A 14863-nucleotide genomic window follows, 5' to 3' on the forward strand; every position below is an offset into this window, starting at 1 on the left:
AGGGGGCCCTGCCAGCTCTTGATTTCTGCTCCACTGCACCCCCCTTCCCTTTTGACATTTGTGTCATCAGATCCTCTATGCCTTACTTCTCTTTACTGCAACCTTCTGCAGACCTTTGAGTCACCCCTCCTTGTGCCTTTAGGACATGGGCTCTTGGCTCACTCTACTTCACTCCAACACTCACTTCTTCTCTACCTTCCCTGCAGTAGCTTCTTGGCTCCTGGATATCTGCCTTCTGGGGAGCCTATCTCAGTAGGCCCACTCCCATGGTTATAGGCAATATCCCTGTCACCACTGATAACACCTACCCCATAATCCCAAATCTATACATCCTACTGTCTAACCAGCACCACTGTCTTTCCTGTCCCCTCCCTCTCTCACCCTGACTCCCACGATCCCTTTGTCCCACCGCACTCTTCATCCCTGCCACCATGTCCACCCTCCTTCCAGCCAGCGCAGATGCCATGTGCCACTGCTGCACTCACTCAAGGCTTTCATTTATGCTCAGCGCATTCTTAGTCTTCTGTCTATCTTGCACACCTGGAAAAACACCAACCCTAATCAAGTCCAACCAGAGATCTGCTTGGTACCTGGAAAGGGTCAAGAAATCTGCAAATTTGAGCAGAGTCTCACTTTACACTCATGACCTCCAACCTCGAGGAGGCCGTTGGTGACACCTGAGGGCCCTCCTGCTTTGTCTCCACTCCATTCACCCTTCTGCTTTCTGAGAGAATTCTTTCAGCACCCTTGCCTCTGTCTTCACACTTCCCATCTCCTTCCCCTTTCACATTTTTGGCTGATGGCCTCGTTCCCCAGTTTCCTGAGAAAGATGCAGTCAGAAGGGGACTTTCATATATTCCCACAACCATGCGTCTGTGCTGACAATGTGCCTTCTTACGGAACCATGGCACACAGCTGTGCCCCTGCACAGGTGGACACCCTTCATGTGCACCCATCCCCTTCTTGCCAATGAAGGAGCTCCGTCCTACCAGCAGCGGTTCTCTCTCACTTTATGTCATCACATTTTCTGCCTCTGTTAGATGATTCCCATCACATAGAAAAATGCTGTCATATCTCCCATTCAGAAACAAAACCCTCTTGACTCCACTCCCACTTCTAGTAACCCCCTTTTTTTCTCTGCTCATTTACAGCAAAATTTCTCAAAAGACTTGTCTCTATGGTAGCCACATGTGGCTATTCGGCACTTGAAATGTGGCTAATCTGAATTGTAATAATAATCATAAGTATAAAATATACAGCATATTTCAAAGATTTAGTTACAAGACAAGGAATGACAAATGTCTCATGAATAATTTTTTATATTTATTACATGTTGAGATGATAATATTTTGGCTCTGTTGGGTGAAATAAAATCTATGATCACTGTTAATTCCTTCACCTGTTTTTACTTTTTAATGTGGCTCCTAGCAAAGGTAAATTACACATGCAGCTCACACCTGTGGCTTGCCTCGTATTTCTGTTGGCTAGGGCTGTCTATCCTCACGGTCTCCCACTCCTCCCATGCGCTCTTGAACCTGTGTCTGCTAGGCGTTTGCCCACATCGCTCCACCAACACAGATGCCTTCAAGGTCTGGATGGTCTTGATGTTGGTAAACCCAGCGGTTGGTGTCCAGCCGTGTCTCTGCGGCATGTGACACCACCGCCTGTTCACTGACCACCTGCTTCGTGGGGCGCTGTTCTCTCCATGTCCCTGCTCTGCAAGCCGTCCCTCATCAGTCTCTCTTGTTGCTTTCTCCTCTCTTGACCCCTCAGTGTGGGAGCACTGCAGGATTGGGTCCTTTCACATCCTCACCTTCTGCGCTGGCCTCCTAGGTAGTCACATACCATTCGACTTTAAATATGAACTATGCAGCTACTGCGCTTTTGTCTCCAGCTTGGACCTCCCCACTGACCTCCAGACACAGTAGAACCAACTCAAGACATGCATTTGATGTCCAAGCAACAACCCAAACTTCAAGAAGGTCTCGGCAGAACCCTTGATGTCCATTCCACCATATCTCATCATTCCTGTTGCTCACGCCCAAACTGTTGGAATCTTCTCTGATTCCCCTCTCTTTCTCACACCTCACATCTAGTCCATCAGCCAGTCCCACCAGCTTTATGTTAAGGTAAATCTGGTATCCAACTTTTTCTCACTACCTCCAACACCACCGCTCGTTCTGAGCCACCAGCGTCTCGCACCTGGGTGACTGCAGCAGCTGGTCTCTGACCTCGCCCTCGACAGGAGAGTCTCCCACAACAGCAGAATGATTCTTTTAGACCTGTAGTTAGATCATGTCACTCTCCTGCTCAAAGTCCCCCGGTGGCTTCTGTCTCAGAGAGGATACCAGCACCTGGTGGGGTTCCCTATTTCCTCTCTGACTTTCTCTCCCACAGTTCTCCACTTTCCCTGCCCTGCTCCAGCCACACTGGTCGCTGTTGTTCCTCTAACGCACACCCTGCTCCTCCCTTGGGCCCCTGGCTCACCTGCTTCCTCTGCCTGGAACAGTCTCTAGATAACGAAGTGGGTCCCACCCTCACTTCCCATAGGCCTCTGCTCAAGTGTCACCTGCAGGGAGTTCTTTGTGCAGACCTCTCAGGTGGGAAGGGAGGCAGCTCTCACCCTCTCTCTGCAGAGCCCCTCGCTGCCCCTCCTGCTCAGCACTCATCACTCTAAGCTGCAGTATCTGTTTACTGATTGCTCAGTTTATTGTCTCTGTCCCTGCTAGAATGTAAGTTCCGTGAGGGGAAGGGCTCTGTCCATTTTGCTGTAGCTCCAGTGTCTAGAACAGTGCCCGACACGTCACAGGTGTTCTTGTTTGTTGGAGGAGTGAATATGTCAGCTCAGACCTACAGTGGCAGGGCTGAAAGCCCTGCATCTCAGTTACATGCACGTGTGGTTTTGCCCCACTTGAGACCTTCTTGTTTAACCACTGAACCGTTCATTCATTTGTGCAGCACCCGCCTCAAAAAGGAGGCCAGCAAAAAGGAGATTTCCATGGGCCAAGAACAAGTCAAAGAGAGGGGGTCTCTAGAAGAAAGGAGGTGGCGAAATAGAGCACGTGGCTGCTGGCACCCCTGGGAGGGGCACTAGGGTATCATGGAGAGGGCTGAGGGCTCCTCAAGGAGATGAGGACTGACGACAGACATCACCTGCTTCCTGCTTTTGTCCAGCGCCTATCCAGCTCATGCCTTTATGATGACAGAGGGCCTGCCCCTCAGCTCGCTCAGGCCTCCCTGGGCCATGGTGGCACCCTGGGCATGGCCACCACCCACACTGAGGGGATGTCAGCTTACAACCACCCACAGACTCCACGCACGCCCACAGTGCCCACTCCTGGGCTGGAGACTCCTGCACGATCTGCTTTTCCGGGCTGCATCCAGAGGTCAGAGCCCCAGCTGGGCAAAAAAAATCCAGTCCTGACAGTCCTTCTCTCTTTCCTCTCTTCTAGGCTTTTTAGTGCAATTTTAGAACAAGCAACCAAAGCAGACGGGGCAAACGCTCTCGGAGGGAAAGGGGCTGGATTTGATGTGAAAGCGCTGAGGGCCTTCCGCGTGCTGCGCCCCCTGCGGCTGGTGTCCGGAGTCCCAAGTAAGTGAAGCCTGTTCTTGTGTACGGTGTTATCTCCTCACCACCTTCTGCTGTCCTTTGCTGAACTGCCAAGAACACTCTACAAAGGGACCTGATTTCATATAAATGGAGGGGTTTTTGTTTCTGTTTTAAAATGAGTTCCTTTGAGCTGAAGAACCCAACTCTGATGTAAGTACCTTAAAACACACTGTGGTCCCAACTCCTGGAAACTCCTGGAGACAGTTCACAGCAGTCACTCAGCCACATGAATACTACATAAAAGAAGTAATCCCGTGGCCATCTGAGCCACCCTGGAGGCCCTGGGATGGGATTTAAATACATTTTGCAGCAGAAGAGCCAGGTGGCTAATCCCCGAGGCTCCAGAGCACTTTAGCCAATGAGATTAGCTCTACTTTCTGTATTTTTCCAAAGAACAATCAGGAAAGCATCAGTGGATGTTCTAAAAGTTCTGTTTTAACCTTTCTCCCAGCCCTCTCCTCCCGTCCTGTCAAATAGGGCAGTCCAGGCCTCAGGGGCCCCACTGGGGACACCACGCCTGTCATTGTGAGAAGTGATTTTACCCAAAGAGAGGAGGGTATTCAGCTCTCTGAATCAGGGGAGGGGTTTGGAGAGGTATTGTCTACCCAGATGTCAGTCACATGGACAACACCTCTTCTGCCACTCCTGCAGAAGCCTGGCCTATTATGGATGTACCCCAGGTACTGAACACAGTGGCTTCAGGCCCCCTAGGGAGGTGCCAGCAAACCCCAGCCCAAGGTGCTCCTGGGGGCTCAGTCCACTCTAGGAGAACTCCTCCTACTCTTTCCTCTTCAGTTTGTGGTGTCTGAGAACAATTCTGGACTCATTTAATTAAATTTTACTTTCAGTTCAGCTCCAATAGATTTGGCCCATGACTCAAGACATAGGAGACCTCTCAGACTAGGCTAGGACCAGATGAGCTTGGAGCTGGGGTGAGGGACAGGAAGACAGATGACCTCCAGATGCACAGTCTCTCCTACCCATGCCGTGCACTGAGCACTTGGTACCCAGTGTGCTGCTGGTCGGTATCTCATGGAGTCATGAAACCGTGGAAATGTGAGGGGCTTTATATTAACCAGTTATTCATGCATGGAACAGTGAAAAGATCTTCCTGTGACTTACTAGCAATAGAGCCAAAACTAGAATCAGGTCTCCTGATTTCTAGACCAGCTCTCTTTCCTACCACACCACACTGCCTCTTTTAAAGAATTAAGTGGTATATATCTCTTGATTGTCTTGGATTTTATTTATTTATTTTTTTTTTGAGATGGAGTCACGTTCTGTCACCCAGGCTGGAGTGCAGTGGCACAATCTCGGCTCACTACAACCTCCACCTCACAGGTTCAAGTAATTCTCCTGCCTCAGCCTCCCGAGTACCTGGTACTACAGGTGCTGCCACCATGCTCAGCTAATTTTTGTGTGTGTGTGTGTATTTTTTAGTACAGACGGGATTTCACCATGTTAGCTAGGATGGTTTCAATCTCCTGACCTCATGATCCGCCTGCCTCAGCCTCCCAAAGTGCTGGAATTACGGGCGTGAGCCACTGTGCCCGGCCGATTGTCTTGGAGTTTTACACATATATCCTGTCTCTTAAACTACACTATAAGCCCCTTGAAACCAAGAACTGTGCCTTCTATTGCCTCTGATTCCCACACAATACCTAGTTCAGTCTCTAAATAAGCAAAGGGAACCTACTGAATAAGCAAAAGCAAGAGTTTGTTTTCTTTGCAGTGGGACTCCCTGGGCAAAGCTTGTGGCCTGTCTTACGCTCAAAAGGCACATAGAGCTGAGCACACAAGCACAATTAAAGCCGGCTTTCTCTACTCAGCCTTGACTGTTTGGGAGTACTTAGGAATAGAAACTGCGTATATCATGGCCAGGACCCACTTCTTTCTGAAGCCTAAATTATTTGGGTTTTCCTTGTCAATCAGCCATAACTCAATAGCCCAAATCAGGAAGCAGGAAGGGAAGATGACAGTGACTTTGAACATGACTTTAAGGAGCTGGTAATGGTACTGCCAGTGTGTCAGTAGGAACTAGGAGTTAATTCCAAATGCCAGCCAACCAAGCAAAATGAACACAGTGACCCTTGGCCTGTTATCTACATACTTATTAGGGGCCTACAATTCTTATTAGGGGTATTAGGGCATATCATAAAGAACAAGCATGGTTCCTTCACTAGGTAAATTTGACAGTCTAATAAAAGAGTATATCAGTCAGCTTTTGCTGTAGGAATAAACAATCCCAAACTCTCCACGGCTTACAACCAGCAACTTTTACACCTGGCTCATGGCACCTGAGGATGGTGATCAGCTGCAGCTCCTCTGCCCACAGCTGGACTCTGGGCTTGACCTCATTCTGCGTGCCATTCAATTCCAGAGCCCAGGTCAAAGGAACCCTCACCTTCAGTGGTAGGCCTTATAGTTGTCATGGCTGAGGGCAGATGCTCACAAAATGGGGCCTAGAGCCAACCGCACCAGCAGCTTAAGGCTGATACTTAAATGTGGCTTCTGTCTTAGCTGTTCACATTCCACTGGCCAAAGCAAGTCACATGGCCACCCTCAAAGATAACGGGGCCAAGAAGTGTGCTGAACCTGCAGAGAAGCATGGGTGAGCGATGGAGAACGCATAGCAGCCGACCACAAAGAGACTGAGGAGATGATTGTTATCAACAGCAGTAGCTACAGTAATTGCTGTAGTCCAGAGATTCTTAATTAGAGATGAATATGGTTGAGAGCCTCTCATGCTACAGTGCATTAAAAGGAAGAATTAGATTAGATTGGGTCACTTGGGTTCCACTACAGAGGAAACTTCCCGAGGACGGAGCCCTGTCTCCATCTGCACTTAAGTAAGGTAGTTGTGCCTTGCAGTGGTCAGGAAGCAGTAACACTGCTAGGAATTCTCTCAAGAGGATGAAGGCCTCAAATGCAAAGCCCTCATATTACCTGCCGTGCAGTCCAGGAAAATATTTTCGCCATTAGGGATGATGACACTGAGATGGTTTTGCTGTTGTTTTTGCTTATGCATAGGAGCAACAACTGTGCCTGGTTTCCTGTGGGTCACCAGTAAAATGGTGACTTCCTCAGCTCATCCAGCCATCTGCCCTGTCTTGCTGGAAATAGTGTCTGTGCAGCTTTTGAAACAGGGAACCATGCAGACCATGGTGGATCAGTGCATTGCACCAGTGTGGTCGGTGTCATCTACAAAGATGTCACCAGTATCTCCCCTGACTACAAGCCTAGACAAATGCCTCCTTCTTCTACTTCTCATAACCATAGGTTATCTCCTTCTGTATTTCAACAAAACTCCTCAAGAGTTGCCTCTACCTGTTGTCTATGATTCTTAAATCCTTGAATCCATTCTCTCTTGAATCCACTCGGATGGGGCTTTCTTTCCCACTGCTGCACCAAAACATCTCCTGTCCAGACCATCAGTGATCACCATTACTGCACACAGTGCTCTGTGCTCCAGGGCCATGTTACATGATCTGTTGACAGCTTTGGATACAGCTGATCACTCCTTGTCTTTGAGCCACTATTACCCTTGACCCTTGGGACACTGTTCTTTTTTTTTTTTTTTTTTGAGATGGAGTCTTGCTCTGTTGCCCAGGTTGGAGTGCAGTGGCGCGATCTCGGCTTACTGCAAGCTCCTCCCCCTAGGTTCACGCCATTCTCTTGCCTCAGCCTCCCTAGTAGCTGGGACTACAGGCACCCGCCATCACGCCTGGCAAATTTTTTTTTTTGTATTTTTAGTAGAGACAGGGTTTCAACATCGTTTGCCAGGATGGTCTTGATTTCCTGACCTCATAATCCACCCACCTCAGCCTCCCAAAGTGCTGGGATTACAGGGCGCCCTGCCCCGGAACACTGTTCTTTCTTAGCTCTGCCCTTCATGTGCTTGTTTCTTCTTCTTGGAATCCTTTGCTGACCTCTGTCTCATCTTCTCACCATTGGGACGCTCCAGGGGTAGATCCTGAGACCTCTCCTGTGTCCACACTTACTCCCTAGTTATCACGTCCAGCCTCCTGGTGTTAAATATAATCTATGTGTCTTCCAATAACCACCAGCTGTGTGTCACCAGCCCAGACCCTTTCTCCAAACCTCAGACTTGCATCTCTATCTGCCGACTCCATTCCTCTCCTGTCTGAATAGCTAATAAGTATCTTGCATTTAGCAAGACCCATGGCAGAACTCCCAGTCTTCCCAAAGTTTTTCTCAGCTGAGTAAATGCTAGCCTCATCCTTCTAGCTTCTCAGGCCTTATTGGACTTATTTCTTTTTCTCACTCTTTGCATACAATCCATCAGAAAATCCTACAAACTTTACCTTCCAAACACATCAAGAATTTGTCTCTTACCACCTGCACACTCGGCTCAGCGCTGGCTGCCCTCGCCTCTGACCTGGATGATGGCGACAGCCTCCTGCAGGAGTCTCTGCCTCAACCCCTATCAGAGCCTGGACCTAACACAGCATTCAAACAGCCCCCTGAACAGCCAAGTCGTATCACGTTCCTGCCCTGCTCAGGACCCTCCAACGCTTTCATGACTTGCCCAGAGTGAGCGCCAAAATCCCATAGGCCCTGCAATCTCACGCCTTCTTCCTCCCTGAGCTCACCTCCTTCACCCTCCCCCCCTCTCCCTCCTTACCAGCCCTCCACAGTGACCCCCTTGCTATTCCTCCAACATTCCACGCTCACCCCACTGTGGGGTGGTGGCCGGCGCCGCTCCTTCTGTCTGAACACCCTTGGCTCAGCTCTCCACAAAGGCCTGCGCACCTCTTCTGCCCCCACTGATGCCGTCCCCTCACCCCATGCATCCACCCTTCCCTGCTCCATTTCCCCACATCACCTCTCACCATCTGCCATTCTATATGTGTACGTGTTCATTTGCTTATCATCCCTTACCTCATGAGAATGTAACCTACATGAGGCCAACAGTTTTTGTTAGTTGTGTTCACAGCTGTGCCCTCCGCACCGACAATAAAGGTGATAAATATCTGTAGAATGAACAAACGTGGTTACACGGACGCCCATGGTGGCTGGCATGGCTTTACATCACAGGCCCTAAGAGTCACCCACTCCACTAAAATGATGTGAGTGCTGCCAGCTTCCTGGACAGGTGCCTTTGCTGGCCTTTCCGAAGGGTCTTTACTTCTTCCGTCTCATTTGGTCTTCATGACAATTGGGTGATATGAAGAAAGGTATAGAGGTGATATGTAGATATGTAGGGTTTTTCTTACAACAAACAGGTTCGTTGGGCAGTTTTTGACATCTGCAATTCTAGACCAATAGTGTTAGAGGCTCCAAAAGTTGCATTTTTTTAAATGCACGAAATGTACTAAATGTCATTGAAATCGTATGATCACAGGTTGTGGAAATAGATGATTGCGAGAGTACAAGTCCATGAGTCATTTGTCAATTTGTTCAACAAAATCGACTGAGTACTTTATGTAAGGTTTTACTAGCCATTATAGCAGATACAGAAGTAAATCAGACGCTAAGTGTGTTCTAGAGAGCTTGAAGTGTAGTAGAAGAAAAAATATTCATAAAAGTGATTAGATAGAATAAAACTTGGAGATGCCAAAAAGCAAAGTTTAGGTAAGATGTGCAATGTGATGAATTCTGTGACAAGCATGCATTGGAGACGCCATATTTTGGGGAGCAGGGATGGAGAATTGGGAGAGCCTTCTTGGAGAAGGTAGCATTTGGGAGGGAACTTGAAGGATGAGTGAGGAGAGGCATTCCAGGAAATCACACAAAGGAAGGAGAGTGGCCGTGGCCCTCAAGATGCACACCGTGAGGCTGTAAGGCTAACGGCTTGATTACGCTATGGAGGTGAAAATCAGATTGGCCCATCCAATGGAGTTCTGTGTAGTTGAAAGATCTGGCCATTTGCCTTCATAGAGACTCTTCTGCAGTAACAGAATCCGTTCCCTCTGCTGTGAGCATCCAGTCTCCCGCAGCAGCAGTGCTGTGAACCATGCATATGACACCAAAGGCTAAGCCATATGGAGGAATCAACGTTATACAGCGAGATGAACAATAAATAGGGAGAGTTGTGCTGAAATACTTGCAATGTATATGCAAGGAGTACGTTTGCTTGTGAAGCAGTAAGCAAGGGGTCCTTTCCTCCTTTCCGTTTCATCTCATATGCCTTCTGGAGAAGAACTTTCAGGAGGGGCTTGATAAGGGGAGAAGACAGATGGGGATGAGAAAGATGCGTAGGGTCTTTGACGAAAACTCACAGCAACCTAGACTTGATCTGATGATGAAGGGAACTGAAATATCGCCTCTGTGTAAGACCAGCACTAGCCTTGGAAGACACGCTTCACCCATCATGAATGTTTATTGAGCAGCCCCTGTGAACCGGGCATGAAGCTAGGTGCGGGGACAGAGGTCGATAGCGCACTCCCATCAGTCAAAACAGAACACCTGTCCGGTTTTCATAAGGACCATCCAGTTTTAAATCTGGACCTCCCAGTCCAGATTTGAAACGAGAACATCTTTCTAGAGCAGAGAGTCAAAATCATGTAACTCAGCCCCTGAAACTGACATATTTTGGAGTTCAGAGAATATCCCTGAGTCAGAGCAGAGGCTAAAGCCCACACTGCTTCACTCTTCATCCTTTGCTTTTTCCACTGCCTGTGTCCTCATCTTCCCAGACTTCCCTTTCATCCTGGTTAATGTGATTTTAATTTAGTCCTAATGGAACGCTTTAAGGGCCTTTCATGGAATACATTTTTCCTAGTATGCGAGTCTTTACAAGATTAGATCTTTCAGGATGTCCCTTTTGTCAGTAAAATGTTGTATCTGGAAGCACACAAAATAGAGAACAGCTCACTATTAAACAGCAGTTTGCTTTCATCCTGAGAGGTGAGAAGGAACACTGAGGATCATGTGTGGATAGAGGTCAGATGCTGCCATTTTTCCTTGCTCAGGTGAGGACTGTTTCCTGAAAACAAATCAGCACCAGTTAGTAGACAAATGTCGGTGGAGTGGATACCATATAGAAGGCAAGGAAAGGCTTAAGACATGCTGGTTTTGAACATGAGCTCTTGAATCAGACTGCTGGCTTCTGCCACTTACTGACTCTGTGGCCTTAGGGAAGTTACTAAGCCTCTCTGTGCCTTCGTTTCCTCCTATGTAAAATGGGAATTGTAATCGAACCTATTTCATATGCTGCTGGAAAGACTAAATGAGTTAATGCATGCAAAGCGCTTTAATGGTGTCCTGCTTATAGTAAGTGCTCAGTTAAGTGATAGCTGTTACATTCTATTATGTTACATAAGTAGCCTAGAAGTAGAGGACAAGATCATTCTCAAGAGACAACAAATATACTTTAAAAGAGAAGGAATATTCAAGAGTTAAATAGCAACTTGAGACCAAAAATCACCAGAGAGGCATGTGTATGATTATTTGACTTGCGTAGTGTAGATGATGAAATGGATTCAAGGGGAGAGTTTACCAGGGACCGTGGCAGTCCAAAAAGTTTTATGAAGGAGGACGTATCAGAGATGAGCCCTGAGGTTTGTGTGGAAGAGGCAGGGATGGGGATGGAAGGATGTCTGAGAGTGAAAACCTCATTTGTTTAGGTCACCAATGCGGGCCAGCCTCGGCCAGCGCATAGGTGTGGGGTGCCCCAACCCATTACTGAAAAGGAAGTACAGGTAGTGAGAACCAGGAGACAAAAGTCCGCAGTGAGCAGACTGAGCTGCGTCTTGGATGGCATGCCAAGAGGCAGTTCTCTAAACAGCCACTGCTGTTCACTCTTCATACGAAACGTTCAGAAAACTGCACTGCAGAGACAGCTACGTGTCTTGGAAATCTATAAAAGGAGGTCAGAACTGACCATGGATCTTGAATTCCAGGGAGGTTCACGAACCCACCCTGTGGCAGAGCTGGGGTCAGAGCCGTACCGAAGCTGCCACTGCTCTCTCCCACCCTGCATGACCTCCATCCCAGAGGCCAGGTCTGGGCCATCCTGCTCTGTCCTGAGCACACTGCCAGAAGATCCTATGCTGCTTGACACCGAACACTCTTTTTTAAAAAATTGTTACTGAGACGATGAATAGTGACTTAAAAATTCCTGCTGCAGAAGTTGAAAACTCACCTGAGTGCCAAGTCCCCAGGTGAACCACACTCATCCTGAGATGTAGTTTTCCTCCCAGGACGGGTCCTCCCCTCCTGGGGATTAGTCATTGTGAAACTGGCCGCACTGATTAGCAAGCAGTGCCAGTTAATCAGACCACTGGGGGCGTATTAGAGCTACTAAAAGCAACTTTTCTGAGTGTTTTCACACTTTGATGGTTTAAAGGCACTCATGCCGTCCTGTCTGAAATTTGCTGTTGGTAAATTGAGCACAGCAGATTTGCAATCCCATTGTGGCTCCCAGGAAAGTGTTTTCTGGCCCGGGTGGTGCCGCATTGTGCAAGAGAGGAGGCTAGGCAGCAGGCATGGTCCCTGCAAACAGCTCCTGAACCTCACCTGCAGTTAAGGACGCCTCCCAGCCTGGACTGATAAGAGAACATCTTTCTAGAGCAGATATTCAAAATCGTGTAACTCAGCCCCTGAAACGGATATATGATGGAGTCCCAGAGAAGATCCCAGAGTCAGGGAAGAGGCTCAAACCACAGTGCTTCACTCCCCATCCCTTGCTTTTTCCACTGCTTGTGTCCTCATCTTCCCAGACCTCCCTTTAATTCTGGTTGATGTGATTTAACACTGAAGTGCCCACAGGACGCTGCTGGTGTAGCTGAGCAGAAGCCTGGGTAGGCAGAGGACCCAGCCTCCAGTCCTGCATTCACCCAAACAAGCCTGGGGACCTTGGGCAGGTCTGCCCTCCCTCTGGACTTTGTCCTGCATCTGGGACTTGAAGCGCCTGGACCGGCTGGCCTCTGCATCCCTTTTCTCCTGCCACATGCCCATCCTCCCCACACCAGCCTGTATCCTCACTGCTTGCAGACCTTCGGCCCCTCCACCCCGTGTTCTCACCCCCTCTTATGTCCTTGGACTTGGACCTCGTTCTCCCCTCACTTTCTATTTTGCTTCCTCTTGCTTTTTATCCCCTTTGTCCTTTAGGGGTCTTCCAGGCCACATACCCTTAAACGGCATGAGGGGACATTTACAAAGCTGCTTATGAGGACAGGGGCATGTGCAGGGGGCCACCCCCGAGGCCATCCCTCATTCTCCTTCACACAGCGCTGGAGGCTGCCTGGTCCCTCTGCCTGCTCATCAGAGATGGTCCCTGTAACATCTTCTAAGCCCTTTCCCTCCCACTTCTTTCACTGCCACAGGAGGTACTCAAACCTCGTCCCCTGTATGCGTCTCATGGCACTGGTCCTGAATCCGAATGTCTGGGCGGGAAGGGACTAGGCTAGTCCAACCGAGTTTCCATTCTACAGAGAGGAGCTCTGCGGCCGGAGGGCCACATGACGTTCTCAAGGTCACAGAGTGACCCGATGGCAGGTGGGCAGGACCCTTGCTTCCTGCACGGTCTGCAAGGGGACTCTGATGGCGATGGTGAGGGAACCCTCGGGGCTGCTGATCTTTGGCACCCCCAGGTCTCCCAGCCTCCCCAGGAGGGAGGAAGCCCCCAGAACTGGCTCCCTGCCTTCCCGCCCAGGCAGCCTGGGCTTGTGCTCTGCAGACGGAGCAGAGCACCCTGGAGGGCAGCCAGAGACAGCAGGGGGCGGGCGGGGGGTGGCCCTTCATACTGCAGGAGCCTTGCCTCTCAGGAATAGAATTGAGAATGGGGTGGGTCCCACACCCAGCCCTGCCCCTTAGCACCTGCCAGGCCCACCCTCTCCCCTGTGTCTCCTGATCTCCCAATGCGGACAGGCTTTCCCCTTGACCACTGCCTCCCCAGTTAAGCAGCTATCTTCCCGGCCACCTCCCATGTGCCCCTGAAAGACGCCTGGGCCAGCAGCTCAGGGCTCACTCAGAGTCCCGGCATTGCTGCGACTTCTCTGTTGCCCTGCCAGGTGCTTTGCCTCAGTTTCTCAATCTGCAAAGAGTGAGTGAGAGGGGTGCCGTGGATAAAGAGGAGATTCCACCTGGACAGTCCTACGAGCTCCCAGCACCCGAGACCTCTTGGAGAGGGACACTGTGGGTTGTGAGGATCCACCACACCAGATAGAAAGGCAAGAGGCCCCCCATGCAGCAAAGTGAGCTGACTGACACAGTAAGCACACTCACAAGTTCCCGCCTCCGCTGTAGAGGAGTTTCACTGAGGGGTTACTGAATATCCACAACAGTATGTGGCTGAACTGAGAACGTCTTTATTATTTAGTGTTCTAGATACAGCAGGGTAAAAAGTCCTCATGGCAAAGAATGCATGCAGTCACACAGGAATGTCACATGTGTGCTAAGGCACACACACATTCCTCCAGTCACGAACTGGTCTCTTTTTGATTTGAGAACAAAATGTAGGAGGCAGTGAGAAATGTTAGGGTTACCTCCAACTGCCAGCAATATTCAGCATCCGTTCAAGGCCTTCAGACTCAAAGAGCTTGATTAGCTGACGAATCGGCCCAGTGGTCTAGGAACGCAGGGATGTTATCCCTAATTTAGAGATAGGCAAATCCAGGCTATCTTGTTCGGACTGTTTTCCAGTTGGGATAACTCCCTCCAGCACTTGGTTTCTGTTGTTTGGAAGGGAGCACAGCTTCCTGAGCCAAGCGGAATGGGCTGTAGGGCTCCCTGCCTGGCTCTGGAGATTGAGAGTGGTTCATAGTTTGCCTGTTGCCTTCTTTGTATTTCAAGAGTTGTGAGCCCCTTGGGTGGCAGGGCCTGACGGCAAATAGTATTGTTGTCACCTCAGGAGTTGTGATGGAGTGGGAGGCACTCCGGCCTGCCGGTGAGAAGACCAGGGATCTGAGTCTGGCCAGCTGTGTGACCTTGTCATTTAACCTCTGACCCTCAGCTTCCTCATCTGTAAAACGGGAGGGGTACAACTGTATTCGCCCTAGAGTTTTAGCCTGTAAGTGCCTACCCTGCTCACCTTTCACCGTGGCAGTTGCCCCTCTAATCATGCGTAATTTTCGGTCAGCTGACTTCTTGAGCACCCCCTTGCATATTAGTGAGTGAGTTAGTTAGGTTTTTTTTTTTTTTTTTAATTTTTGGCTTGGGAACATTTCAGAGCCACCAAGGCTGTTGCACTTCTGTTGTAGGTACCCCGGTAGACTGTGTGGTATGTGACCCCAAGGATATACAGAATCACATTGGGAGGGGAAAAACATGTTGGGGTGCGTGTGTGTG

The 14863-nt window shown here is 49.3% G+C and overlaps 1 protein-coding gene across 21 annotated transcripts in view; it reads left to right on the forward strand.

Moving 5' to 3' along the window:
• Nucleotides 1-14863, forward strand: part of CACNA1C (calcium channel, voltage-dependent, L type, alpha 1C subunit) — a 659923-nt gene that overhangs the window by 414759 nt on the left and 230301 nt on the right. For all 21 annotated transcript variants that reach the window (XM_011931029.1, XM_011931041.1, XM_011931040.1 and 18 more), the window contains exon 5: nucleotides 3453-3592. In XM_011931029.1, coding sequence (XP_011786419.1) covers nucleotides 3453-3592 — 140 coding nt within the window. The remainder of the gene's footprint in view (nucleotides 1-3452; nucleotides 3593-14863) is intronic.

Source organism: Colobus angolensis, unplaced genomic scaffold (genome assembly GCF_000951035.1).
Source record: "Colobus angolensis palliatus isolate OR3802 unplaced genomic scaffold, Cang.pa_1.0 Scaffold89, whole genome shotgun sequence".
In the NCBI taxonomy this organism is placed as follows: Eukaryota; Metazoa; Chordata; class Mammalia; order Primates; family Cercopithecidae; genus Colobus; species Colobus angolensis.